Source organism: Hippocampus bargibanti, linkage group LG13, assembly GCF_051943395.1.
Source record: "Hippocampus bargibanti isolate YZ-2025 linkage group LG13, ASM5194339v1, whole genome shotgun sequence".
NCBI lineage: Eukaryota > Metazoa > Chordata > Actinopteri > Syngnathiformes > Syngnathidae > Hippocampus > Hippocampus bargibanti.
The window spans coordinates 19,826,167-19,853,197 of record NC_142746.1 but is presented as its reverse complement, the minus strand read 5'-3'; the positions used below and the strand labels follow the sequence as shown (position 1 = coordinate 19,853,197).

General features: G+C 39.1%; 5 protein-coding genes across 10 annotated transcripts in view; 3 read left to right on the top strand and 2 right to left on the bottom strand.

Moving 5' to 3' along the window:
- Nucleotides 1–2,194, bottom strand: part of LOC148889666 (protocadherin-15-like) — a 239,531-nt gene extending 237,337 nt beyond the window's left edge. Inside the window, exon 1 of the mRNA XM_089011774.1 lies at nt 1,638–2,194. The gene's annotated coding sequence lies outside the window, so the exon portion shown is untranslated. The remainder of the gene's footprint in view (nt 1–1,637) is intronic.
- A 6,264-nt stretch (nt 2,195–8,458) lies between these two features.
- marveld1 (MARVEL domain containing 1) lies at nt 8,459–10,750 on the top strand. The gene has a single exon (XM_089011434.1). It carries the CDS (start codon nt 9,683–9,685, stop codon nt 10,178–10,180), a length of 498 nt encoding a protein of 165 aa, XP_088867560.1. The 5' UTR covers nt 8,459–9,682; the 3' UTR covers nt 10,181–10,750.
- LOC148889663 (transmembrane protein 229b-like) lies at nt 9,911–26,890 on the bottom strand. Of its 5 annotated transcripts, XR_016116825.1 has the most exons (7): nt 26,776–26,890; nt 22,398–23,752; nt 20,789–21,054; nt 14,011–14,170; nt 12,860–12,930; nt 10,079–10,143; nt 9,911–9,985 (listed from the first exon to the last, which is right to left on the bottom strand). XR_016116825.1 is itself a non-coding variant. In XM_089011433.1 (5 exons), exons 2-4 carry the CDS (start codon nt 22,447–22,449, stop codon nt 14,054–14,056), a joined length of 435 nt encoding a protein of 144 aa, XP_088867559.1. In that variant the 5' UTR covers nt 22,450–23,752; nt 26,776–26,890; the 3' UTR covers nt 10,756–12,930; nt 14,011–14,053. The 5 variants fall into 5 exon arrangements, 3 of the variants coding, with proteins under 3 accessions (XP_088867559.1, XP_088867556.1, XP_088867557.1); XR_016116824.1 differs by lacking the exon at nt 9,911–9,985 and having other exon boundaries at nt 10,005–10,143; XM_089011433.1 differs by lacking the exons at nt 9,911–9,985; nt 10,079–10,143 and having other exon boundaries at nt 10,756–12,930.
- On the top strand, nt 14,912–20,264 carry haao (3-hydroxyanthranilate 3,4-dioxygenase). The gene is made up of 10 exons (XM_089011429.1): nt 14,912–15,064; nt 15,230–15,308; nt 15,900–15,983; nt 16,708–16,814; nt 16,969–17,058; nt 17,138–17,181; nt 17,261–17,406; nt 17,986–18,054; nt 18,390–18,472; nt 19,462–20,264. Exons 1-10 carry the CDS (start codon nt 14,976–14,978, stop codon nt 19,532–19,534), a joined length of 864 nt encoding a protein of 287 aa, XP_088867555.1. The 5' UTR covers nt 14,912–14,975; the 3' UTR covers nt 19,535–20,264.
- Nucleotides 23,942–27,031, top strand: part of ttc7a (tetratricopeptide repeat domain 7A) — a 24,245-nt gene continuing 21,155 nt past the window's right edge. Inside the window, exons 1-5 of one of the 2 annotated variants that reach the window (XM_089011427.1) lie at nt 23,942–24,391; nt 24,941–25,127; nt 25,798–25,961; nt 26,097–26,265; nt 26,829–26,959. In XM_089011427.1, coding sequence (XP_088867553.1) covers nt 24,335–24,391; nt 24,941–25,127; nt 25,798–25,961; nt 26,097–26,265; nt 26,829–26,959 — 708 coding nt within the window. In that variant the 5' untranslated portion in view covers nt 23,942–24,334. The remainder of the gene's footprint in view (nt 24,392–24,940; nt 25,128–25,797; nt 25,962–26,096; nt 26,266–26,828; nt 26,960–27,031) is intronic. The other variant, XM_089011428.1, reaches the window with a different exon arrangement.

Below are 27,031 nucleotides of genomic sequence, written 5' to 3'. Positions count from 1 at the left end.
TGAAAAAAAAAAGGACCGAGATTGGAAAAAAACACTGTTTTCTTCTATGTTAATCAAAACAGTACCACTCTACCCTCTAGTGGACAATCCTTGAATTGCACCTCATTAAAAATATCAATTCCATGTCGTTTTTACATTTTTTTCCCCACTTTTAAATTATCCTGCGGGCCTGATCAAACCTCTTTGGGGGCCTGTTCCGGCCCGAGGGCCATATGTTTGAAATCCCTGGTGTAGATTGGTGGTGTTCCCCATTTTGTGTCACCATCTCATACCAAAACGATATACGTAATATCAATGTACTTTTGCAGGTGGGGGGGAGGCATATATTTTCCTCCAAAGGCCAAGTTGATGATGTGTGTTGTTGGATTGGTAAAATCCAGACGAAATTCATACCGGTTGACTATTACGACGGCGAATTTTAAGTGCACTCGGGATGTTCAGTTAAATCTAAATGTGCGTGCACTTTAACTTTTACGACGGGACTATTTTTATTGGTGGGCGGGGGGGGTCAAAGAAAGCTTCACTTTCTTTGATAGACAAACTCATACATTTTTTATCGGGCCGTCTGTCTGTGGCTTCGACAAGTGATTTTCAAAGTATACGAGTGGTACACCAGACTCCCTTTGGTGGTACACCAAGAAACAGCCAAATTGTGCATGTTTTTTTCCCTCCCAATTATTCAGTTGTATTTCATTTTGAAGGACATTTGATTTTAACTCATTCACGTGTAAAAATGTGTGCACTCCAGTGCCAGGGTTTTTGTCATTGTCATTTGAACTCCGGGACCCATAAAATATTGAGTTTCAGGACAACATAAACATTCAATGCAGCGTAAGAAAATGTAGATTCACTTCTTTCATCAGAAAAAAAAAAAGAGTTAATTCCTAAATGATATGGGTCTGGAGTTATAGGAGTTTGAAATGAGGGCGTCTGTCCAAAATACTATGCAATACATAGATATTGATTTATATAGCGTTTTAACAATAGCTGAAGCTGGTACAAAGCGCTAACAAGGTAAAAAAGGTAAATGTTGCCCCCTTGTGGAAGGGGGAAAAAAAACATTCCCAGAGGTCTGAACAGCGCTTTATCGGCAGCCAAACAAGAAAAAAAAAATTTGTATAACAAGTCAGTTTTTTAACGAACATTTGCACCTACTACGCTACTGTTTTTGGCATACAAGTTATGCAATTTTTCTGCCTTAAAAAAATAAAATATATATTTTTTTAAATCGTCCCCAAAATAAAACATAAATCATGCTGTTGCATCATATTTTCTTTGCCAGATGACAGCATGGTCAACCCCCCCCCCCCCCTTCTTTTTTAATCACACACACTTGAACGCATCTTCGCAAGTATCGATCGCCCTTAAATTCTGAGCCTGCCCTGCAAATTGTCTTCAGCCACCGCTGCTCCGGTTAAGTGTCTCCTCTCCGGGACACTTGATGCAACACGCTGCGTGGGTAATAAGCGTGTAACTAGCCGGTGATATAAAGATGGCAATTAAAAAAAAACAAAATAAAATAAAAAATGTTTTTTTAACTGTCGACTGTAGAAATGTGCTTACAAAACGTGGACGTCAGGCTAAAACAATCCACTATTTATCATTTGCGATTTCAAAATAAAATAGTATTGTTTTACCTTAAAGGCGCGTCCGTCGTATTCCAAGTGCGTCAAAGGTCATTGCGCAAATGTTCAGAGGACAAGAACAGGGAGCGATGACAAGTAGGCAGCAGTCCACATGACCTAATCCTCTTCGGTATATGTCCTTCACATGTGCTCAAGCCTATAATCTTCTAAAGGGTGGAGGGGGAGGGGGTCGCCTCCCCAACCCCTACTCCCACCTCTACCCCCAATCCCGGCGGTCTATAATCTTCTTTCACCACCACCCCACCAGCCCCCCCACCCCGAGGCAGGCAGCCTGCCTGGTTGACGGCGTGCGGTTCACTTTCTTCCCGAGCGCGCCGGCTGAAGTTGAAGTGATGCGTTCAAGGGTCCGGGCAACTCTGGAAAATGGTGTGTTGCTCCTAGTAGCGAGGGAGTTTTCCCGGTGAGCGTCGTTGCTCCTGACGGGTGGATTACATGGTCACACACAAAGAGAGAGAGAGAGACAGAGACACACACACATTCACACACGCACATCCATTCATGCCACTGGAAAGACGGTGGAATTGGAAAGGGAGACACACAACCTGTGAGTCGCTCGCTTGGCTCTGCTCTGCTCGCCCTCTCTCTCGCTTTCTCTTTGTTGCTCTCTGGCGCCACCCAACGTTGGATGTAAGCACATTTATCTGTGTTTTGGAGTGTAGTGAGTGGAATGAATGCCAAGAACTAATGACTGATAATCTGTTTACACAGAAAATGTTGTCAAAATAATGTCAATTGGGCTTGGGAGCCGTAGAGTGTAAATTTTGTAGCGTTTTTTTGTCATGAAGAAAAACGTTTTTTTTTAACTCATTCTTTGCCAGACAAGTGCAAAAATGTGTCCTCTCCAGCGCCAGGTTTTTTGTCATTGTCACTCAAAAATTCCAGGACACACAGAATATTGAGTTGTTGGACTACATCAAGGGTGTCAACGGTGCCACGGTACACATTGTAGTCATGGTTTTCTCTCGAGGGCCGTTATGAATTTGGGGAAGCCATTGAATGTTTAATCCACTCCTCGTGTTATAAATAGAGTGCACAACAATTTAACGAATAGCTAGTTTTCAAATCTGAAGTCAAGAATAATGACTGTAATTGCGGTTTACATCCAAAAATATGAACTTTTGGTTCGGTCTTTAGCAAGCGTCATGGAATTCCATCCCTTTAATTTGCTTTCGCGGGCCGAAAAAAATGATGCGGGGGCCGGATTTGGCCCCCGGGCCTTGACTTTGACACCTGTGGACTACATAAACATTCAATGCAGCGTAAGAAACCTTAGAATCTCTTATTTCATTAAAAAAAAAGAGTTAATTCCTAAATAATATGGGTCTGGAGTTATATAAGCTTGAAATGATGGTGGCTGTCCAAAATACAATACAATCCATACATACTGTTTTATATAGCGCTTTAACAACAGCTGAAGCTGGAACAAAAGCGCTAACATGGAAAAAAGGGAACATGCTGCCCCCTTGCGGAAGGGAAACATTGCCAGAGGCCATGGCCAGCGCTTTATCGTCACCCAAAGAATAAAAAACTAAACCCGGGACAGTATAGTACATACATAATGAATGCATACTTGCGCATGAGTGCTATGCAGTAAGCCATAGTAACATTGTTTTTTGTTGTTGTTGTTTTTAAAGAATAAAAAATATATCAATAGGTTTTGTTATATTTCCTGTCCATATATTATTGTACCATTTGTGGTCAAATAACCACTGCTTTACAAATATTGAAACATTGATGCTAGTTATTTACACTAGCTATTTATGCTAGTTTTTTTTTTTTTTTTTTTGCTTACTAAACATCAACTGAGAACAAAAATAATGATTCAATGGAAATGGTGCAGCACTTTGGCTGTATGTACTTTACCACCAGGGGGCAGTAGAATACAAACATACAGTAATGAACGTGTACTTGCGCATGAGTGTTAACGAATAAAACACAGTAATATTGTTTTTTTGTTTGTTTTGAAAGGATAACAAATAAATATCTCAATGACTGTTGTTATATTTCATATCCATATATTATTGCAGCATTTGTGGTCAAAAAGCCACTGCGATAGAAGTACCGAAACATTGATGCTAGTTATTTAAGCTAGCTATTTATGCTACTTTTTTTGCTTAGTAAACATCAACTGAGAACGGCATCAATAAAGCAAATGTTTATTTATGTTTTTAAGTATGGAACAGGCTGTCTCTCTCACACACAGACACACACACACACACACACACACACACACGCACACACACTATAAATAAATAAAATGAATCGACCTGCTAATTGTTAATGTTGTTTGGTCTCCAAAAAAGTATGCCAATTAAACATTGTATTTCTTTGTGTAATTCACAGTATCTCATCAGGGATTTTGCCCCACTAGATGCTAAATAAAGAAATTACTGCCTCACCCCAAACGCCTCCTACAAAACTGAAGCTAACAGCCAAAATGTGTTGCAGCCTGGAGAATTCATGAGCACAAACTGGGAAATGCCGACCTAGAAATATTTAGTAATATATAATTTTAATCATTGTTTCCTGTTCGTTGGAAAATACAGCCCATCCCACCGTAACGAACGCATTATGTTAAGAAGACTTTCAAGCATCCATGACAAGTTTTCAGACGGTAGGAACAACCGAATGAAAATCCATTAAGTGGTCCACTTTTCAAAAGCCATAAGCCATAAAACAGCGCACATTTAGCTTGAAGCGTGGGCCTGATTGTCCTGGACAGCAAAAGCACAATAATGGGGGTGGGGGAAGGCAGCTCGGGGTAGCACAGGTGTGAGGCGACTGATAAGAAGTTTTATCGTCAAAAGAGCAAAAATCCAGTGAAAAGATCACATGAGCATACTTTGAAATTAAATGCAGTTTCTTGTTCCTTGGGGCTCCTAACTAAAGTGCTGGAGCTACAGACTGTTGTTAGTCATGGCTCCATTGCAAGACCTCCCTCAAAAGTAAAATAACATAAGTACCTTCATTTCACGGGGAGCGCAACACGTGATATAAAGCACTTGAGTGTGATTCATACCAGGAAAAAAAAAAAGAACAACAATGACATTATCACCACTTTATAGTTGCTATTTTTGTTGAAAAAAACTCAAGTAACGGATGATGGAGTCGCAATGTTCCATTATATTCTCAAAGCTACGCATCAAATGGCACACCAGAAAGGGGATTAAAAAAATACAAAAATAAACATAACATGTATTTAACCAAACCACATCGCTGCTAAAACACTGCTAGCTTAATGCTAACCCACAATGCAAAAGGCTCCAGATGAGCTAACAAAACTAGCATTCCTTTAGAAAGTATTTTCAAACATAAGCAGGAACAAAATATATATAAATAGCATACATGAATAATCACAGGCATATAATCTAAAAATGATTTTTAAAAAATGAATGAATATGTCTTTCACTTTCAACAGTCTTCTGTTTATTAGCCACTCAATCTACGCGTATTATGTCTATTGTAATGCCCCCTGGTGGCCAATGTACACACAACAGAAGAAACAGCAACTGGTTGAGCACTGCTTCCAAACCCTCAACAACAATAAAAACAACAAGAAGAAGAAGAACAAGAAGACGAAGAAGAAGAAGAGGAAGAAGAAGAAGAAGAAGAAGAAGAAGAAGAAGAAGAAGAAGAAGAAGAAGAAGAACAAGAAGAAGAACAAGAACAACAAGAACAACAAGAAGAACAAGAAGTAGACGTAGAAGAAGAAGAAGACAAAGAAAAAGAACAAGAAAAAGAAAAAGAACAAGAACAAGAACAAGAACAAGAACAATAAGAACAATAAGAATAAGAATAAGAATAAGAATAAGAATAAGAATAAGAATAAGAAGAACAAGAACAACAAGAACAAGAACAACAAGAACAAGAACAACAAGTACAAGAACAACAAGTACAAGAACAAGAACAAAAACAAGAACTAGAACAACAACAAGAACAAGAAGAACAAGAACAAGAACAAGAAGAAGAAGCAGAAGAAGCAGCAGAAGAAGAAAAAAAGAAGAAGAACAACAAGTACAAGAACAACAAGAACAACAACAAAAACAAGAACAAGAAGAAGCAGAAGAAGCAGCAGAAGAAGAAAAAGAAGAAGAAGAACAACAAGTACAAGAACAACAAGTACAAGAACAACAAGAACAACAACAAAAACAAGAACAAAAACAAAAACTAGAACAACAAGAAGAAGAAGAAGCAGAAGAAGAAAAAGAAGAAGAAGAAGAACAACAACAAATGTGTCTGAACTGGTAGCCACATATCAATCAGTTTGAGTTTCTTGGGAATGTAAAAAAAAAAAAAAGCCAATCAAATGCCGGCTAAGCTAATAGCTCATCTGCTTCTCAAGAACCCCTTGATTACTTTAGGGGACCATATCAGCTTTTTGTCCATGCCACAAAATGATGAAGAGTACAAAAAAAAAAAAGGCCCGTTCAAAAAATGTAGCAGAAAAACAGCCCCGTAAGGACAGCGAGAGAATGCGTGTGCCATTAAAAAAACATCCCCTGACTGGTAATGAACTCTCGAACAGCGACGTTATTAATTGTCCTTGCGAGGTTACACAGAATTGGTTCGCCGCTATGATGTCTCAAATCGCGGCGGAGAAACGAGCTATTGCCAAACCGGCGACAACGGAGGGAACACAAGTGTATTTATGAGGACGGGGGGGGGAGAAGAAAAATGGAGGTGATGCTCACCATCGGAATAGCATGGAGGAACAACAATCGCTCAGATAAGCCACTGTGTCCATCCATTAAAGGACAACCGACGTCTCCGGACAAGTTATGTCCATAATTTGTCAAATGGCTTCAAATGACTTCTACTGAGCGTATTTTACAAAGATCCCACCGCATATAGCAATATTTTACGTTTTTTAAGACTCACGCTGAATATTCCGGAGGTCTTGTTTTTGAGTTGGTGACGAGTCCTCACGTTACGTCACTGAAGGAACGCCCCTGATCGAAAAAAAAAGGACACATTGTAGCAGTCCTTCCATCACGTCAATGCATTTTGCTGTACTTTGGTCTGAAAACTTCGTGTAGGACCAAAAAGAGGCAGAAGAGGGCGACAAAGCTCCATGTAAGGAATTAATAAATGGGCTGATTAATTCCTTACACGGCTTTGTCGTCATTTTCTGCCATTTTTGGGTGTGACATTTCCCACCCCTGATGCCTCAAAATGACACGGAATAAATTCGTTAATCGATTGCAAACATGTATGCTTTCCTCTTCAGAACTATTTGAATCACATTCATAACTGGATTTGTTTTGATTCTCCAGCAAGGCAAGACGTCTTGCTGTGACATCACGAACATGTGGGCGAGACCTTCTGAAACTGGCCACTTCCGGATTCAAATTGAAGTACTTTTTAAACACGTTTTGGGACACTTTTACTCATTTTTATTGGTGTTTTGCATTTGACTAAAAACATCATACTGCGTGTTTTGGGTATTTTAGATACTATAAAACGTTTTTCTGATGTCAGTTAGGAAACAAAACAAGTGATGTCGGTTGTCCTTTAAGTGTTTTGTTTGGTTGTGTAATGGTTGAACTGACTGATGATGTCATTGTATCACGACGGGATTAAAAAAATATATGTATGTGTAAAAGATAGAGAGCTGTCCAAAAATATATATACAGAACTCCAAGACTGGCAAGACAACTAGTTATGTATTTATTCAAAACTATCAGACTACAAAAATAAACATATGTCGTGAGCTATGAGCAAGATTTTGGCTTGTTGAATGACTGCATTCATCACAAGTCAGGCAAGAATTTGTGAAAAGACAAAATATATGCCAAAATGAACGGAACATTTTCAATAACCATATTCAAGAAAATGTACAGGCTGGCATTACGTTTGCTGGTGGATATCAAAATAACTGTAGGAAATTGCTGTGGGCCACATCATACTGAAATGTTTCACTCTCAAGTGTTTACTCTTTTGACAGGTGAAAAAAAAACATATTCTCCATAAAGCACCTTTTCCCTCAACGCCAGAGACGACTCACGTTGACCAATGCCGTTCTTAAAAATGAGACGGCGACCATTTCCATTTTAATTTTTTTTTTCTGAATGTGTTTAGAATACCACCTAGTGGCCGTTTAATGTACTGCCAAACTATCAGCCTTGGGTTAAGAAATGAATGGTAAATTGAAAAGTGTAAACTAGAGTCAGTAATAAATAAATCAATTAACGTTGAACAGCTCCGGTGAACATTCCTTCAAGTCGTTGTGGATCAATATTGATATTGATGAGAAATGGGCTTTTAAACGTGTTTAAAAATGAGACGGCGACCATCTTAATTTGTGTTCTGAACGGGCTTATGCCGCCCTCTGGTGGCCGCTTAGATGTGCTACCAAATTTCCAGCCTTTGGGAAAGAAATGAATGGTTAAGTTGAAAAAGTGACAATTAAATAGAGTAAAAAAATACCTTGACATTGAACGGCTCAGGTGAACATTCCATTAAGTCAATTTGGATCAATATATTGGAGAAACGAGCTTTTAACCGTGTTTAAAATAAACGGGTGTCTTTCAATGAGCCACAATCACAAAAGTAACTTATGCAATGCAGTTAATATAATGTAAGGCAACTTACTTCTGCTCGCTGTTGGTCACAAATGTCTTCTTGAACGCTGTCGGAAGAAAATCCAAACCGGTGTTGCAGGCAAACAAGAGTATTTATACTGCATACACTCTAATTAGGATTAGGACCCGAAATGTTGAAAGGGGTGTCCGGGAATATGCCTGTTCCACCTGTGACAATTTAATCAATCAGTCAGTCATTAGCACAGATATATTTTAATTAATCTGAATAATGGCATCGTGGACCTGAATGGGATAAAGCCTTCGTAAAATTCAAGTTTCTGTGTTTGTTTTTAGTCGTGCATCTCCAAACTCGCCTCCAACGAGCAGTGCATGACAACGCCCATATGACTCATTTTTAATGGAAATGTTCATGGATGGCACGTTTTTCGTTCATGTCCGCAAAAAGTTCCCCACTGAAGTGTAAAATAAAAACGTAGACTTTACACCAGTTTCAAATTAATGGAAACTGTCAACCTTGGCTAGTAGTTGCCCTTTAAAATGATTAAAATTCCCATATAAAAATTGTAGTATGCCGTACATTATTTGAAATGATAAAAAACGCAAGCAGAAATACAGACATCGTACTACGCATGCGCACGTTATGCTTTTATGAATCCGACTGTAGGCAGCGATTAAAAAATATACAGTACGATTGATGATTACTTTTGCTGCTTTGCCGTGACAATAGTAGCGATCGGCGGCATTATTGTCATTTGCTACCAGCAGTTGAGACGAACTGGATTTGAGCCAAAATGGTCTTTGTAAAATCGGTTTACAATTGCATTGTTTTCTCCCTGTATAAAAGTTGTATTACGCCGTACATTATTTGAAATGATAAAAATAAACGTATACAATATGGGGGGGGCTTATAAATTGACAGGTATGCTGAAATACAAAGCCCACTTCTGGGAATTCAGGATAATTAGCCATGAATTAAAAAACTAAATAGTAAAATAAAAAAAATGGTGGGGCGTCTATGTAAAAAAACACAATACAGTACTATGTAAATAAATGGGTTCGATATTGTAATTATATAGTTTTAAGTATGGAACTGATGAAACCCCCTAACGAAAAGCGTATCCGAATGTGAGCAGCGAAGGAAGCGAGGAGGTCACTTGAAATCTCGGACCGCCCCCCGTTTTGGGGCCAGCCCACCCAAAAACAAACGCTACATTGAAGGGGGTAAAAGGAAAAGACCGAACATACGAGAAGACGTGTTTTCATTTGAAAATCCCTCTCGGAGAAAAAACAATACCTCCACTTTTCTTCACTGTTTTTTTTTTCGCCGGGGGTCGTTCTTTCGTCCATCCGCCGATTTTTGCTTACTGTTGCGGGTAAAAGTTTCCAGCTGTTTGCAGCTGGCAGAACACACCCGCCCTGTTCGGGAACAAGGCGCTCGTGTGAGAAGAAGGAAGGGGGTCTCGAGTGGGGGAAAAAGAAAGAATAAGAGAAGCGATGGCACCCCAACAAGCGCAGTCACAGGTGAGGCAACACATGGCCAAGTTCCTCCGGAGCTTCCTGGGAGTCACCCGCCTCCTGCAGATCGTCTTCGGCGCGGGCCTGTGGGTCACCATCGCCGCTAACAAGTACGAGGGCTCCATCCACTTCGTCCTCTTCGTGGCGGTGCTGTTCTGGCTTCTGTGTTTGGGCCTCTTCTTCGTCACGCTGCTGGACAAGCAGGACGCCGTGCCGGTGCTCGGCGGCCCCCGCTGGTTGTGCTGTAACCTGGCGCACGACGTGGCCGCCGCCGCGCTTTACCTGCCCGCCGTGGGAGTTATGGTGTACAAGACGCATCGCCATGCCTACTGCATCGTGGAGCAGTACAAGCATTTTTGTTTGTACAAAGTCTACCTGACGGCTGCCGTGTTCGCCTGTTTGTGTTGCCTTGCGTTTCTGCTCTCGGTGGTCTACGGGGCCTGCAGGAAGAGCCGAGGGGAGCAGACGGTTATCTGAGGTTTTGCTATTTTTATTTTTATTTTCTTTACCACAGCAAGATGAGGAACAAGTTAACTTCACTGGATTTCTTTTAATCCATCAAATGCAAATGTCTACAGTTGTATCTGCATGGAGTGGGGAAACCGAGAGGATCCAGTAATGTTTCCCTTTTTTATTAAAAACACATTGAGTGATGGCTTGAATACCCTTTTTTTTTCAGACATTACATCAATCTGTTTTCCACATTAAAATTAACTGATTAATTAATCTGATCCACCCTACTGACCGTAAAAAAAAATATAAATACACTTGGACTGTATTGTATAAAACGTAAATAATGTCAAAAGATTATCTATTGGATTGGATTGGATTAGCCTATATTAGTCTCACATTGTAGAAATTTACATTTCACCGGAGCAAAGTGGTGAAAGTTAGAGGAAAGGAAAAGAAGAAGTAGAAAAATAGAATACAGAACCTGCTATAAAGGCCGCCACTCTCGCGGCGCCATCTTGAAGTAGAAGAAACCCAAATAAAATTTAATGAAGTGTAATTACTCAGATATAGATCTTTTTTTTTTTTTTTTGGGGGGGGGGGGGGGTTTGGTAGAATGAAATTCCAGTAATCAATTACCTCAATGATTTATTTTTAATATAGCTAAAAAAAAATAACGAATTACACGCTGATTTTTTTGTCTTTTTTACAATTTCTTGAAATTCATTTGAAAGAAAAATTTAGGGGGAAATATTAAACGTCATAATTCACAGGGGAAAAAAAGGCAAGTAGTCAACCTGTTTTTGCTAAAAAGGCTAATATTGGGTTTTATTAACAAAATGACTTAATTTACTGTGTCAGAAGCCATGTACTGGTGTGCATTTAAGAGGTGTGGCATAGATTGTGACATGAGAAGTTTGAGTTAGTTTGGCAAGGTAGTTCGCATGTAAGCGTCCGGGCGTTAGCTTAGCGTCAAAGTACCAACTCGACCAAGCGATTGCTCAAAATTTGAAAAACTGGATACACTTGTAAGTCGAGGTATTTTACTGAAGAAAAATGGCATGACATAATACCCCCAAAAATGGATACACAGGTTAGTTATTATTAGTCTAATACACAGGTGTCAAAGTCAAGGCCCGCGGGCCAAATCCGGCCCGCCACATCATTTTTTTTTCGGCCCGCGAAAGCAAATCAAACTTGTTAAATTCCATGATGATTGCTAAAATCTGAGCCAAAATGTCATATTTTTGGATGTCAACCACAATAAAAGTCATTATTCTTGACTTCAGATTTGAAACCGAGTTATTCATTAATTTGCTGTGTGCTCTATATGTAATATTTGAAGGGATTTAAACATTCTAATGGGTTCCCCAAATTCATAACGGCCCTCGAGAGGAAACCATAACTACAATGTGGCCCGCGGCAAAAAATGACTTTGACACCCCTGATCTAATAGCATAATTGTCCATGTTGTTTTTAACTTACTGTCATGTCTGCTAGCTAGAAATTGTGTTGTTGTTTTTCAATTTTCATGTCTAGATTTTTAGTCATTCAAGGTTATGGACATCCACAACGTTTGAAGCGAAAGCTACTGGACTCTTTTTTACGTGTGTTGTTTTTTGTTTCTTTCTGAAAAGAATGGTCATCAAATGACATGGACAATTACGCTAATAGGCTATTGTTGTGTGGCTTCTGCCATCTGGTGGACAAATCATTTCATTTTTATGCTTTTGTTGCTGACCAGGATGCTATTCTGAAATCAGATAAAGAGGTAGTTGTATTTAAAGGACAACCGACGTCACTTTCAACAGTCTTCCGTTGAACTATCAGAAAAACGTTTTATAGCATCTAAAATACCCAAAACACTGATATTTTTTAGTCAAATGCAAAAAATAAAAATGACTTAAAGTGTCCAAAATCTGCAAAAATATTTATTGAGCTGCGAATTGGGCATTTTCAGAAAGTCCCGCCCCCAGTTCGTGACGTCACGCCAAGACGTCTTGCATTGCTGGACAATCAAAACAATGGCTTCAGACTCGGAGAATATGCTTTCTTATTACACATCCAGTTATGAATATGATTCAAATAGTTCTGAAGAGGAAAGCATACATGTTTGCAATCCATTAAAGAATTTATTCCGTGCCATTTTGAGGCAACATTGGAGGGAAATCACCAAAAAAGAGGCAGAAAATGGCGACCAACCTTCTGTGAGGGCTTAATCAGCCCGTTTCCACAGGCTGACAAATTCCTTATATGGAGCTTGGTGGCCCTCTTCTGGCTCTTTTTGGTGCAACACGAGGTTTTCAGACCAAACAAGCATTGACGTGATGGAAGGACTGCTACAATGTGTCCTTTTTTTTTCGGTCAGGGGCGTTCCTTCAGTGACGTCACCTACGGACTCGTCACCAACTCAAAAACAAGACTTCCGGAATATTCAGCGTGAGTCTTAAAACGTCAAATCTAGCTATATGCGGTGGAATCTTTGTAAAATACGCTCAGTAGAAGTCATTTGAAGCCATTTTACAAATTATGGACACAACTTGTCCGGACACGTCGGTTGTCCTTTAAAGAAAAATAACACTTTTAAGACACAAACTCTTACTTACAATACGGTTGTTTTTGTAAATGGTGCCCTGCCCCTGCTTTGGTGCTTATAAATCTACACATAAGTGGACTGTTTTCATGCTTCCAAAAATGGATACTTACTCTTATTGTTTTGGGGCTTGGGGTCAGATATTTCCCTCAAAGGTTCTCAGTTCACAGCAAAGTTCATTGTCCTAAAGTCAAAAAAAAAAGTCATAGTCAGCTTTATCGTCAAATATGCTAATATGCATGACATACAGCACAGATGAAATTAATGTCCTGTAAAGTAATATATGTTTATGAAAATAGTGCAGTGTCCAGATAGCACATCTGCCTTGTTCGCTATCTTGTTTGTTCCAAAATCAAGCATGTTAGGTACATTTTAGTTTTGCAATTGTAATTTGGTATTAATGTAAACAAGAACGGTAATTTTTGTAGATTCAAAAGTATAAGAATAAAGAGCAGTATGATGAGAATAGGTCATTTTGTTTTGTTCAGTTTTTTTTTTTTTTTTTGGTAATGCTTTGTTTTCACAAAGTCGCATGACGAAAGTGAAGTCTGAGACATTTTGGTGGCTTTGCCCCAAATGAAACACAGATTTCTGGAAAACCCAGCGTCAAAAGCGACTTCCTATAAAGAAATGAAAAGCCTGAGCTCATCAGCGGGGATCATTTATAAGCTCCGACCACATGAAAGGACCTCAAAACTGTCTCTGAGTGTCTAAAATGATAGCTAGTGTGTATTTGTGAGTGTGGGAGGGGGGTGTCGGGTGCATGTTCATACCGGAAGAGGCTATTAGGGGTGGGCGGTTGTGGAGGTGGGCTGATGTGGAGCCAATGAAAACGGAGAATGATTCAACGTCTTAGCCTTTTCCAGTCATCTGTGAGCGAGTTGCATGACTACTAAATTTGGAGAGACAATTGTTTTGTATGGCGTTTGGACTTCCAAGTTGTACTCGTCTCAAAATGTCACCATCGTAAAACTTCAACGTGTCACTCCAGTGGGAAAAGTACGAATGAAGGGTTAATGTCTGACCATCTGCAGGAACAGGATGTACATCTTGCACTTCTAAGAGTTAACAGGCTACCCCCACCCTCTCTCAGACTCCCTTTCCGCCTTGTGAGACTATTTTTTTTTTTTTTTTTTTTGCAATGGAGTATCCACAGGGCCACGCCTCTGGGAGTAGACACACACGTTGCGGTACATGCATCCAAATGACCACAATGTCCAGGAGGCGATGAAGGTGTTATTTGTTTGCTCTCAGCCATGTTTACCACGTGAACAGGCGCCACGAGGCCTTTCGGGAAGTCTTTTATTTCAAAATGCAACATCAGATCTGTATGCAGGTGGTCTGGTTGGATAGCCGAGGTTATGTCGCTTCAGCGGGTGTTGGTCTGGTTGAGGGATAACTAGGATTCTTCCTTTTAGGGCGTTCTAAAAAATGGATGAAAAAGATTAACATGTTAGAATGCAGGTCAATGTGTCAAATCTCAGGTCATTTTGTCACTTTTCAGAGGCCTTTTATTTCAAAAAAACAACATCAGATTTGTATGGGTGTGGTCTGGTTGGATAGCTGGGGTGGTGTAGTTTTACTGGGTGTTAGTCTGGCTGAAGGATAACTACGATTTTTACTTTAAGGGTGTACTAAAAATGGCCGAAAAAGATCAACATGTTGCAGGTCCATGTGTCAAAGCTCAGGTCATGTTGTCACTTTTCAGATGTCTTTTATTTTGAAATGCAACATCAGATTTGTATGGGTGTGGTCTGGTTGGATATCTGGGGTAGTGTAGTTTTACTGGGTGTTGGTTTGGTTGGGGGATAACTAGGATTTTTACTTTTAGGGCGTACTAAAAATGGCCAAAAAAAGGTTAACATGTTAGAATGCAGTTCAATGAGGCAAATGTCAGGTTATGTTGTGACTTTTCAGAAGCCTTTTATTTCAAAATGCAACATCAGATCTGTATTTGTTTTACAAATGCATACATTTTATATTGTTGTAATGTGACATTGTTATTATAATTCAACAACTGTCATTTTTTTTGTAATTATCCAAATTGGGCAGTATAAATACTATGTCCCATAAAATGCAAGTGACCTTTCACCACCACAAAACTCCTCCTATTTGTCAACACCCACTTTTGTATTTTGGACTTTCAGTGACAGTCAGTCTGCTTAGTGGAGAGAAAGTAAATTGTGGCATATTACAGCGGTAAGTTCCCCAAAACTTAGATTGAAAGAAATGAATAATAATCATCTCCTTGTGAACGTGGAGAAATGGATAGCAGAGAACCATAATTCCTTCCTGCCACCAGTCTGCAACAAGCTAATGTGAGTAAACTGCGTTACATTCACTGATCAACAACATTGTTTTGTATGTTCCAACAGAAAGATTTCGCAGTTACAATCATCAAGAAACAGAATAAAATCACACCAGCTCACAAGATTTGAGCCGCGACTGTTTGTTTAAAGATTTTTTTTTTAAATCTCATTCAGGCACTTTTTCCAGTTAAACATTATGTTTGTTGGAGGACCAAATACCAGGAAGGATTACCATATAGAAGAAGGGGAGGAGGTATTTACAATCATTATGATGATACAATATTCTGCAAACAACACAAACATGCATGACTTAGGTATAACTATTGCTATTAGTTTGTGTTTTTAGAGTAACAGCTATTAGAGCAGGGGTGTCAAAGTCATTTTTTGCCGCGGGCCACATTGTAGTTATGGTTTCCTCTCGAGGGCCGTTATGAATTTGGGGAACCCATTAGAATGTTTAAATCCCTTCAAATATTACATATAGAGCACACAGCAAATTAATGAATAACTCGTTTTCAAATCTGAAGTCAAGAATAATGACTTCTATTGTGGTTGACATCCAAAAATATGAAATTTTGGCTCAGATTTTAGCAATCATCATGGAATTTAACAAGTTTGATTTGCTCTGGCGGGCCGAAAAAAATGATGTGGCGGGCCGGATTTGGCCCGCGGGCCTTGACTTTGACACCTATGTATTAGAGTAACAGTTTTACATAGATCTGTGTGCAGATGATAGCCGATCAAATCCTCTCCTTTTGGAATGCTTGATTAGTATTCCAGATAAATAACAATGTAATCATTTATGACAAGTTGATCGAGATTGTATATGATATATTCCCAACAGCTCTTCTATCAGGTGAAAGGGGACATGTGTCTGAAAGTGATTGAAAATGGCAAATCCAAGGATGTTCACATCAAGGAGGGAGAGGTGAGCTAAAATGGAGATGCATAAAGAGCAACTAATCAAATGGCGTTATTGTGCTTCCATTCGAAACAGAGGACACTTTGTACTGATGGTTAATTCTTCAATGTGATTTCACACCACCACCACCTAAGAACTACAAACGCGTATAAAAATATAGCTATTATTTACACATAAACATTTGGACTTTACATCAATGAAATAAAATGTATGCAATAAAATTGTACGAACTACTTTGCCCGCTTTCCGTCCGAAATGGAAGTTTTGATTTTCGTCCTTTTTATCTTTTCCTTGCTAAACAGTACAGCGATAAAGCATGTCCATTCTCGCCGTCTTCTCAGTGAAAATAAAACTAAAGCGGTGGTTCTTCACCTGGGTTCGATCGAACCCAAGGGGTTCGGTGAGTCGGTCTCAGGGGTTCGGTGGATCCTCTGCCACAGAGGTCCATCCCTCAGTCTAGACTGCAGTTAGTAGGCACAGTCATTGGAAGAAGGTTTCGGTGAATGAGCATATGAAACTGGTTGGGTTCGGTGCCTCCAACTAGATTAAGAACCACTGAACTAAAGTAATGAAGCCCGGAAAGTAAAAACTGTAGCGGAAGTGACAACAAACCAAACGTATGTCAAGAAAATAAAGCACAGCCATCTGCTGGTCATCTATGGGATAGCAGTCATAAACAAACGTATCAGCAGCATTTACAGTTATAATAAATATATATTTTTTCCATTAGATGTTTTTGCTGCCTGCTCGCATCCCCCACTCCCCTCAGAGAAAGGCTAACACTGTGGGCCTCGTGGTCGAGAGAAAACGGCTCCCGAATGAGATCGACTGCCTAAGGTGATGTAATTATCCTATTTTGGAAAAAGAATCGTAGGTGAAAATGACAAAGATCAAATTAAATCTCTTTTTTTTTTTGCATTGAGGCAAAAAAATGCATGTTTTTCGAGTTCAAAGTCATCACGTAGACACAATCATGTGCTTGTGCCTTCAGATACTACATTGACGACACAACTGGCATCCTTTTTGAGAAATGGTTCCACTGCCAAGATCTCGGAAGCCAATTGGTGCCGATAATCCAAGAGTAGGGAGGAAAAAAATGGTTATTTTATGATCGCCCGTTCTTTGCTCTGCATTTCAACCAAACTTTCTTTCATGATCAGGTTCATGGCGTCAACTCAGTACAAGACAGGAAAACCCGATCCGAGTGAGTTGCTGTTTCGGATCTGCAATTTATTTTTTAGCCTTTTACGAATTCTGTTATTATTATTTTGGGTGGGTAACAGGCGAAGTCTTCAGGGACCCTCCATTCCAGATGAACAACATGAATGTGATGTCGCCCTTCTGCTTTAAGACGTGGCTGGACAAACAAAAGCCATTCCTTGCTAACGGCAACCCCATTGACGTGTTTGGAGCTCAGTTTGAGACCGAGGTACAATGATTTCATCATATCGGACAAAAATGTAACCTCATATTCCAAAAACTTAACCGAAATCTGCACGACATAAAAACTTTCCACTTTAGCTACCCCTGTAAGATGGAATATGTCCTTACATTAACTCATTCATTGCCATTCCCGAATTTATTCGGGTATTGAAAATATGACGTGTAACGCCATTCCCGAATTTGTTCCGGTTTTCGTTTTTCTTGCCGATAAAGCGCTGGTCATACCTCTGGCAATAATTTTCCCTCCCACAAGAGGGCAGCATTTGCCGTTTGTCCATGTTAGCGCTTTGTTATAAATATATGAACCAATATGTATGCATTGTATTGTCTTTTGCACACCCGCCCCCATTTCAAGCTTAGACAACTCCAGACCCATATAACTTAGGAATTAACTCTATGTAGTCTGAAAACTCAATATTCTATGGGTCCTGGAATTTGAGTGATAATGACGAAAACCCTAGCACTGGAGTGGATACATTTTTGCACATTGTCTGGCAGTAAATGAGTTAAAAAAAGTAAACAATATGAAACACCAACACGAAATAATAGTGTGTGACCCTGACAGGTAACTGTGTTTGGACCGGGTTTGTCCGATACATGTTTACCACAAACTGATGTATGGATTTGGCAACTGGTAAGTTTTCTCACATCAATTCATGCTCGTATTCACCAAAAGCATGCATACCATTGCCACATTTGGAATTAAAGCAGAATTATAATACAGTGCGGTAACTTTGTACATAATGGTATTTCAATCAAAATTCAACAGGCCTGTCGTAGAAAAATTGTTTCAATACATTTGAATGAATTTAAATATGGGACTTTATGTATGGATGCAAAAAAAAAAGATAATCACAAATGACTTTTTTTTTAATTGTGCCATTTGCAACAAAAACAAAACCCACATTTCCTCAACACAATTTTACAATAACTCAAAATTGTAACACTCATTCTGCTTTTCAACCTCAGGAGGGATCGTCATGGGTAACCATGAATGAACAGGAGTTGCATCTCTCCGCCGGAGACAGTTTACTTATTCTCGAGCATACCCAGTCAGTATAATCTATTACAGTGATACCTCGCTTTACGAACTCCTTGGCTTACGAACTTTTCGGTTTACGAACGTTAAATTCATGAACATTTTACCTTGGCATACAAACTTTACCTTGGCATACGAACTTTTTTCGTACACCGAGCTGCTTCAATAAGTGATGTGTCTATCGCGAACGAGCTCGTTCTTCTAACAACAAAATGACAGCCGACTGTTTTTGTCCTCGATTCCCCGCCCCCAGTCTTCGGTTAAAGCCACGTGATTGGTCAAGAACGCAGCAGTGACGGAAGGTGGTTTAAACATTAAAGAGAGAGGCAGACAACAGTGAGAGAGTTTCAACTTTGATAGTTCAAAGGCAGAGTGTAGACTGCAAGGTTAAAATATCCCATCAATCAGGCTCCACAAACAACGCGCACAAGTCATCTGTACACTTGATGCAAAAAGCTATCAACCCAGCTAAGCAGAACACAATTGATGAGGAACTAGGTAAAATTATCGCAGAGAAAGAACCTACCAGCGATCATTCCTCAAGATGGTGAAAGAAGAATTCTACGTTCCTCATCAAGCGTTTAATGCTGATGAAACCGGCCACTCCATTCTATCAAGCCATCAACGACCATCACAAAGGTAAATAAAACGACTTTATTATATAGTACAGTTTATTTATTTAATTATAATACCATAGCACATTTATTAGACATAAAATAAGGTATATTTTGTGTAATTTCAAGGCTTAGAAAATTAGAAAGTAGAAAATTATGTTTTGGTGACCTGGGAACAGATTATTCTCATTTTAATGGTTTCCTATGGAAAATTATTTTTTGGGATACACACTTTTCGCCTCACACACTCTGTCTGGGAACCAAATAAGTTTGTAAGCCAAGGTATCACTGTATTTGCCTTGGTCATTCTTATTCAGATCATTTGTTCAATCCACATCTATGATTTTATGATTTTTAATTCAATATCTTGTCATATCTACTGCTGTAGGTACCTATGGAAGAGAGATGGACAGACCGTAGCACTGGTTGTGGTTCAAAACCCTGAACGTAAAAGACCCTGATCAGACCTGCCGACGACACTCCCAATGCTAAGCTAACTGCAAAATCAAAATAATAAAATAGATAAACGTAGAGACTAGATATATGGAACTTTTGAGATGAGTTGTATTATTGAATAAATTGCTCACAACTGACCGTTGAGTCACGAAAATGAACACATGTTGTCGGATTAAACGAACAGCATAGAAACTATTGTATGATTTCATGTCGTCTTTGTATGCAACACGTCAAATTCACAGCGCGGCGTGGAAAAAGTACGTGAACGTACTGTAGGCGTCATGTACGAAAAGCTTAACTCATTCACTGCCATTCATGAATTTAAAAATATGACGTAGAGCGCCATTCCCGAATGTATTCGGGTTTTGCTTTTTCATGCTTGGGTGCCGATAAAGCGCTGGCCATGGCCTCTGGCTATGTTTTCCTCTTTTCCACAAGAGGGGCAGCATTTCCCTTCGTTCCATGTTAGCGCTTTGTTCAAGCGCTATATAAACCAATATGTATGTATTGCGTTGTATTTTGGACAGCTACCCTCATTTCAAACTCATATAACTCCAGATCCATATACTTTAGGAATTAACTATTTTTTTTTCTGATGAAAGCAGAGAGTCTAAGTTTTCTTACGCTGAATTGAATGTTTATATAGTGCTAAAACTCAATATTCTGTGCGTCGTGGAATTCAAGTGACAATGACAAAAACCCTGGCACTGGAGTGTACACATTTTTGCACATCGTCTGACAGTGGATGAGTTAATGCCACCTAATATTCAAAAACCGCCATCAAGGGGCACTTAAATTGATGTTGACAGCTCCGATTATGCTCAGTTCAACTTCTGTGAATATTAAAAGCCTAAATATTTATAATTTTATGGACAGTAGGCGCTCATTAAAGTGAATTTATGTCACTCAAAAGAGCTGCTTCATTCATAAAATGCAGATTGAGCATAATGTCCACAATACATTTTAATGACAATCGATTGCATTTTTTAAATGTGATGTAAAGTAAGCATTTTCAAAACAATGACGATAACGATTGATGTTCACTGACACATTCTTACCCTCAGAGTGTTTTTGATCACATGCTGCTCTGCAATGAAAGCTGCAAGCGCCCAAGGTAGCGAATACTCCAGAGTCACCACTCCACCCAGATTGTATTTATAACCCGAGTAATCCCAAGGACAAGCCCCCAATAGCCCGAGCCCACTGCCCCAGCTGAACTCCCACAAGTAGATAAAAAGTGTATAAATTATCAGACGCACAGAAAGTGGCTGGCGATGAGTCAACATCCATCCTCTCAGACTCTCCATGAGGTAGATTGCAGTGGCGTACATTGGAAGCGCCCAAAGGCTGCTGTATCCCATCATCCTCCTGTCCTGGATGCTGCACCAGTCCAAAACGGCGGTGAAAGTCACCTCGCAGAGGCAGCCGTGTAATGCGTAGACATACAGGCGAGCCAAAACAGGGAGGGAACGTGTGGGGACGCTCCCGCAAAACTCTGCTGGGTCATCATTTCCAACTTGTCCTGCTACCAAGAAAATATTGTTAGTTCAACTTGGGGTGGGGGAAAAAAAAGGTAATTAAAACATTATTAGCTCTCAAAAGTAAATAGGAATTAAAATTAGGTCAATTTCTGCTTCCCCAATGTTACACCGCCCTGATTTTAAGGCCAGTAAAGGATCCCGCCATATATCAATATGTATTGTATTGTATTGTATTGGATGATGCGTTCAAATTTGAACAGCGCACACCAGTGCAAAAGCCCTGTTACGGTCATTTATTATGCAAAGTCGAGGAAAATACCAAAATAAAAGGGATGTTCACCCATGAACACAATTTAAACTAAGCTTTGCGCTACATTTGTGCTGGGAACCAAAATGGGGGGCCTTAAATCTGTGATCTGGTTGCAAAAGTATACATTGGATTTTTACATGAATTTCCCATTGTGGCACGATATTGAGTATTAAAATACAATACAATACATCTTGATTTATATAGCGCTTTCACAACAGCTGCAGTTGTAACAGTAAATAAGTAATTAAAATAAAATATAGATAAATACACATGTAAATATGTGGATAAATGAATAGGTGAATAAATAACAGGCGAATTAAAAAAAATCTATAAATAAATACATACATATGTAAATAGGTGGATAAATATATAGGTGAATAAATGTCAAAAATAAATACATAATAAATAATAAATAAATAAGTATGTATGTAAATATGTGAATAAATAAATACATATTAAATAAATAATCAGAAATAAATTGATCAATATATAAACGGATGCATAAATAAACAAATACATACATCAATAAATGTAAATACACATGTAAAAATGTGGATAAATAAATAGGCGATTAAAGATGTGAATAAATAAATACATAAAAAACATAACATAAATAATATGGATATAAATATGTGAATAAATAAATATTAAATACATAAATAAATAAATACATGTTGGATGCCTGAAATTTCTCTTTCGTACTGACCAAATTCAATTGCAAAAATGCTCTTGTATCCTTTTCAGGCATGTAAAATGAACGGGAGGCATTTTTGTAATTTCCATTCCCTTCTCTCCCAAAATGTTCTACTGTATTGTCATTATACCATACAAACATTCCAATAGCGGCACCTCACGGATTGACCATTTCGCGTGTCTTCTCCAATTACAATTCATGTGGTCATTTTAGCAGATCAAACACTTACAACAAAACACACTCGCATTGTTTCTGACATCAACTTAACCACAAAGCGATGACCATTACACCATCGTTTAAATTTGCTCAATCAACTCACCAAGTGTGTCACATTGGCATCATTAAACATGAGTTAACATGACTTTAACAACCATAACTCTCACCTGAGTGGTCGCCACCTTGTGCTTTCCTCTCATGTAGCATTCTCGCCTCCATCCTCGGACAGCATGTGTTTCCCCTGTGACTTTTTAATCCCAAGCACGCGTGTGTGTGTGTGAGTGTGTGAATGTGTATGTGTGTATCTTGAGCTAAACATTAAGCTGATCCCTGTTAGACAGAAAAGTGCCCATCATGGGCTGAGATCGAGAACAGATGGATCGACTTAGCAAAGCAAACCTGGACCACTTGATAAAAATTGTGTGGCACAAATGCCAATATCGATTACGAAGTAGCTCATGTGAATGTTCGCTTTCACGACTTTGGTAAACGTGCCCATCCTTTTATTGATGGGCGCTGTAAATCAAACACACGGTTCATGTATTGTGCGGAAGCTCCGTTGAATACACCGTTGTGTCATCATCGGGGTCTGTTTCAACTGAACAATAGAGCCTTAGAAGCTCGACATGGCAGTCAAGTTCATGAAAGTTAACAATTGCCTCTACGCGTTGTTAATTTTACCAAATGGGCACTTCAAATCGCTTTATAAATTAGTCAACTGTCGGCCGATTAATGACCAAACACAGTCCAGATCAATAGCAGTTCAGATAGACATTCCAGTGAAAGGCATTTTGACACAAATGAAAGTAACGTCTAGTATAATTCCAAGAATATAATGTTGCCATGTGAACCAGTGCCAATTTAGGATGTTTATTTAGTCTGACCATCGAAAACCAGTTTGATGAACGATAGCACTCCAGATCAGAGTCCAGGGAGTCGGTAAACATGCACGTGGAAGAAGAATACGCTCCGACATCAGAGTCAATGACCATAAAATTATCAAGGTGTAAACGGTTGAGACTTAATACAAAATTTGATTTGGGCTAATTAGCTGTCATGGGCGAAAGTCTCGATTTGAACACAAATTTTACAATAAAAATCAAAATAACATCAAACAACTTTAGTGATTTGTGAGAGGCTACCAGTGACTCTGAACATTATCAATTTATTGTTTTATTGGTTGATGTATGAACTATTTATTGCTCCATGTACAGCACTTTGTATTCAGTGGTGGTTGTTTTAAAGTGCTCTGTAAATGCAAATAAGTGGAGTTGCGTTGAAATGGGTTAAGCAAAATAGAAAACGGTCTCTGCATGCTTCTATTTACTACTATTGGTAGTGTTCATCGTAATTCAGATAACATTTATTCAACTTTGTTTTGACGTTTTGTAAATGGGTGCTTTTACAAAGGGGAGTTCGCATGATGATAGGAATGAACACACCCGACTTGACAATGGAAACAGCAAAGGCAATAACAAACCTTTTTGGGTGAGCTTCAATGACTCAGAATGCCGCAGCTCACCTGTGTGAGACATATAGAGGGAAAAAATATGTAACATGAAAGTAATCCATCATTTGATTAAAATGGAATTTCTCTTTCCCAATATGATACCTATTTTTTTAACCCTGGTGTTTGGGTGTGCAAAATGCTGACAATCCATATTCGATTTGATACATTCCATTGGATGCTAGACGGCTAATTTATCAGTGATAAACCTTATTGCTTTTCGATAACATTGTCCATGTTAAGGACTTTGTTACTTCACCTGTTATTAAAGCGTCATAAAAATGAATATGTATTATATTGTATCATATCATATTTTCTTTGCAATACACAGTAACTGGCGAACGATTAAATTCAATAAATTATGACGTTAATATTGGAATTGATCCATTATTTTAATGGTCAAATTAACAATAATATAACTGCTACCGTTGAAGTAAGGCGGAAATCGGTTATTAAAAGCAGATTTGTTCAAGCTGCCGAAGCTAAACGGATGATTGTGTTGGACAGCAGGGAACGCTAAAGAGTTCTCCACGAACTCCAAACTGGTAACAGCGAGCTTTTACATTCAAAAAAAGGGAGACTTTACCGTGAAAGCAAATGTCAACTTTCCAGAGAGAAAATGACCCAGCAAAATCGTTATTCAGAAGACTTGAGGTTTTATTTTCATTTTATAAACTAGCTAGCGTTGACTAGTGTAATAGTTCGTGTGTGTATACTTGTGTTGTGCAGTACTAGCAAAAAAACGGAATTTTAGAGTTGGGAGGGTGTCTTTCTACTATGTTGTATTTTGTTTCCCCTTCAGTTGTCTAAGTGTTCGTTTTCAATCCTTCCCTGGAAGCGGCTGATTGACTTAAGACAGCCTTTAAATATTGCCGAACCGAACAATGTGATAATTATGTCGTTTTCAATGAGCGACGATATATTTACTGTATTTCATGTATATTCTGCATCCACTGTTTGGACATTCATCTGTTTTTCCTAGTTTGTTCAGGTTTATCCGATCCACTTAAGGTATTAACTGAATAAACGCTTAAGAGCAGGTGCCTAACTCACTCTTAACTCCTTAAACCACATATGAATATACAAAAAAATATCGTTTGTTTATATCAATAAATTGAGTAATTTACAACTGTAAACCCGCAACCAACCCCAACTCACTAACACCGCATGCTCCAAAGTACTTTTTTTTATTTCTCCTTAAAGTCTGCAGTGACTCCCATCGTTTCCGGGGAGTACAGTCAACACCGGGATCGAACTGCTATGGCCTCTCGGGTCTCTTTCACTCAATTGCGGCTCGAAGCGGAGTTGGATCGGTACCGGGCTGAGTGCCAGTGGGACAGGATTCCTCCAATCGTCGAACACATGCAAGCTGCACGTATGCACGAAGATGGTGAGTGCAGTGTGTTCTCTCAAAGTTTGACATTACAGCCGACTCTTTTTGGTAGTGATCTCAAAATACCACACTCCCCTCCTCCCGTGGTCGAGTACATCAATACTGTATAGTTTGTAGTACAGTGTAGTACTGATGTTTGTAAAACTGTAGTATGTACACCAGTTGAACTTTGTACTGTTGACAGCATACAGTACAGACTCGTAGCTGGGAGGTATTTTTGCGAGGCTCATTACCTAGACAGAATGTGTGTATTTAGTGTTCTTATTTTTAAGAAATTTTACCAAACGTTGTAAAATTGACATCAAATTTAACATTAATCAACATAATGCAAATTTAAAGCAAATACATTTGCTGGTGCGACATGACAAGAAAAAAGCAGAGACAGAATGTGGGGGGTGGGAAATCTATACATGTCATTTCAAACATGGATCCATGGATAAGTGTATTTTGTGTTGTGTCACGTTATTTGTTATCTTTTTTTGTTTGATGTTGTGTTGGTTTCAAGATGGCGCCGCGAGAGTGGCTGCCTTTATAGCAGGTCCTGTGTTTTGTTTTTCTACTTCTTCCTTTCCTCTCCTCTTACTTTCATCACTTTGCTGCTGTGAAATATAAAATTATCCATCGCAAGACTAATAAAGGCTAATTCAATCCAATCCAATGCCTTCAGATGATTATGGGACACTGCTGTTGGCAGAATCACTGCTGGAAGAGTCCCTGCAGGACAATATGGACCTGCTAAGGAGTTCAACGCCTTTGATGGACAAAATGCAACCAAAATTATGCAGGGCCAAAAGCTACCTCAACATCATCCTGAGCCGAGGCCGTCTCAGTGTGAGTCCAAATGGTTTCGTTTTAAGATCTTTTTGAATCATACATTAATAATACTTTAAGCAACGTGGAAAAAAATAATAAAAAGCTGAAAAATAATTGAAGAAATATCTCATTTTTCCACCCTCTCTCCTGCAGGCCCGGTATCTGAATGAAGCTCTCCTACTGATGGCCAAAGTGCATTATGTGCAGGGTTGCCACCGAGATGCTCAGGGAATGTGTGCAAGGGTGGGATTGGAAGAGCTAACGCAAGATGATCAACCCACCTACCACCTCCGCCTACTGGCTGAGGTCTTCGTCATTAAAGGTACCGTATTTTCTGGTGTATAAGGCGCACCGGAGTATAAGGCGCTACAGTCCAGGCTGGGGTTACACACTACTACAGGGGGAAATTGATTCGGCGGATGCTGAACGTAGTTGAGAGACCTGTTGTGGTGTACACCAGGAAATACGGTAATTTGCGAAAATACTGAGTGTTTCAATTCATTTTTGTGATATTACAACTTACATCTCAAAATCCTCAAACTTTTTTTTTTTCCCAATCGTATTTTTGCAATATTCCGACTTTAAACTTCAACGTACTGAATACAACTTTTTATTGTGGAAATCGGACACTCTTGTGATGTTTTATTTATTTATTTATGTATTTTTTTTTTTTTAATGTGGGCCGAATATTCCATTTGTATGGGTCACTAATATCCACATATAAACATCGATTTATAAATCCAGCTACACAAACTGACAGTTCCAGATCTAAAGCCCCGAAATGGTGAAGCTCCAGAAGGAATGATAAACAAGTGACAATGTTTGTATTTACCTTTTCTTTACTTATTAAATTCCAGACGGTGGTGGTATCTGTATATATTCCAGGTCTGTCTTTGGACCACCAGGCTCTATCTTCAGTGTCTCGTATCCGTCTGCTGGAGAGGGAGGAGGAAAGTCTTTCCTGTTACCTCAGGGCCTGCGATGCAGCTCTTTCGTATCTGCAGGAGCTTGATAAGGTGCGCCCCGAGGAGATTTCTGTCCGTTTTGATCCTTTGTGTATGTACACTGAAATATGTAAATGCAAAATG

Bases quoted from the DNA above. Each gene is read 5' to 3' on its own strand.
- marveld1 (XM_089011434.1), top strand. From the start codon at position 9,683: ATGGCACCCCAACAAGCGCAGTCACAGGTGAGGCAACACATGGCCAAG.
- haao (XM_089011429.1), top strand. From the start codon at position 14,976: ATGAATAATAATCATCTCCTTGTGAACGTGGAGAAATGGATAGCAGAG. The intron at 15,065-15,229 runs GTGAGTAAACTG...AATCTCATTCAG, and splicing joins CCAGTCTGCAACAAGCTAAT to GCACTTTTTCCAGTTAAACA. The intron at 18,473-19,461 runs GTCAGTATAATC...CTACTGCTGTAG, and splicing joins CTTATTCTCGAGCATACCCA to GTACCTATGGAAGAGAGATG.
- LOC148889663 (XM_089011430.1), bottom strand. From the start codon at position 22,449: ATGGAGGCGAGAATGCTACATGAGAGGAAAGCACAAGGTGGCGACCAC. The intron at 21,055-22,397 runs GTGAGAGTTATG...TTTTCTTGGTAG, and splicing joins ACAAGGTGGCGACCACTCAG to CAGGACAAGTTGGAAATGAT.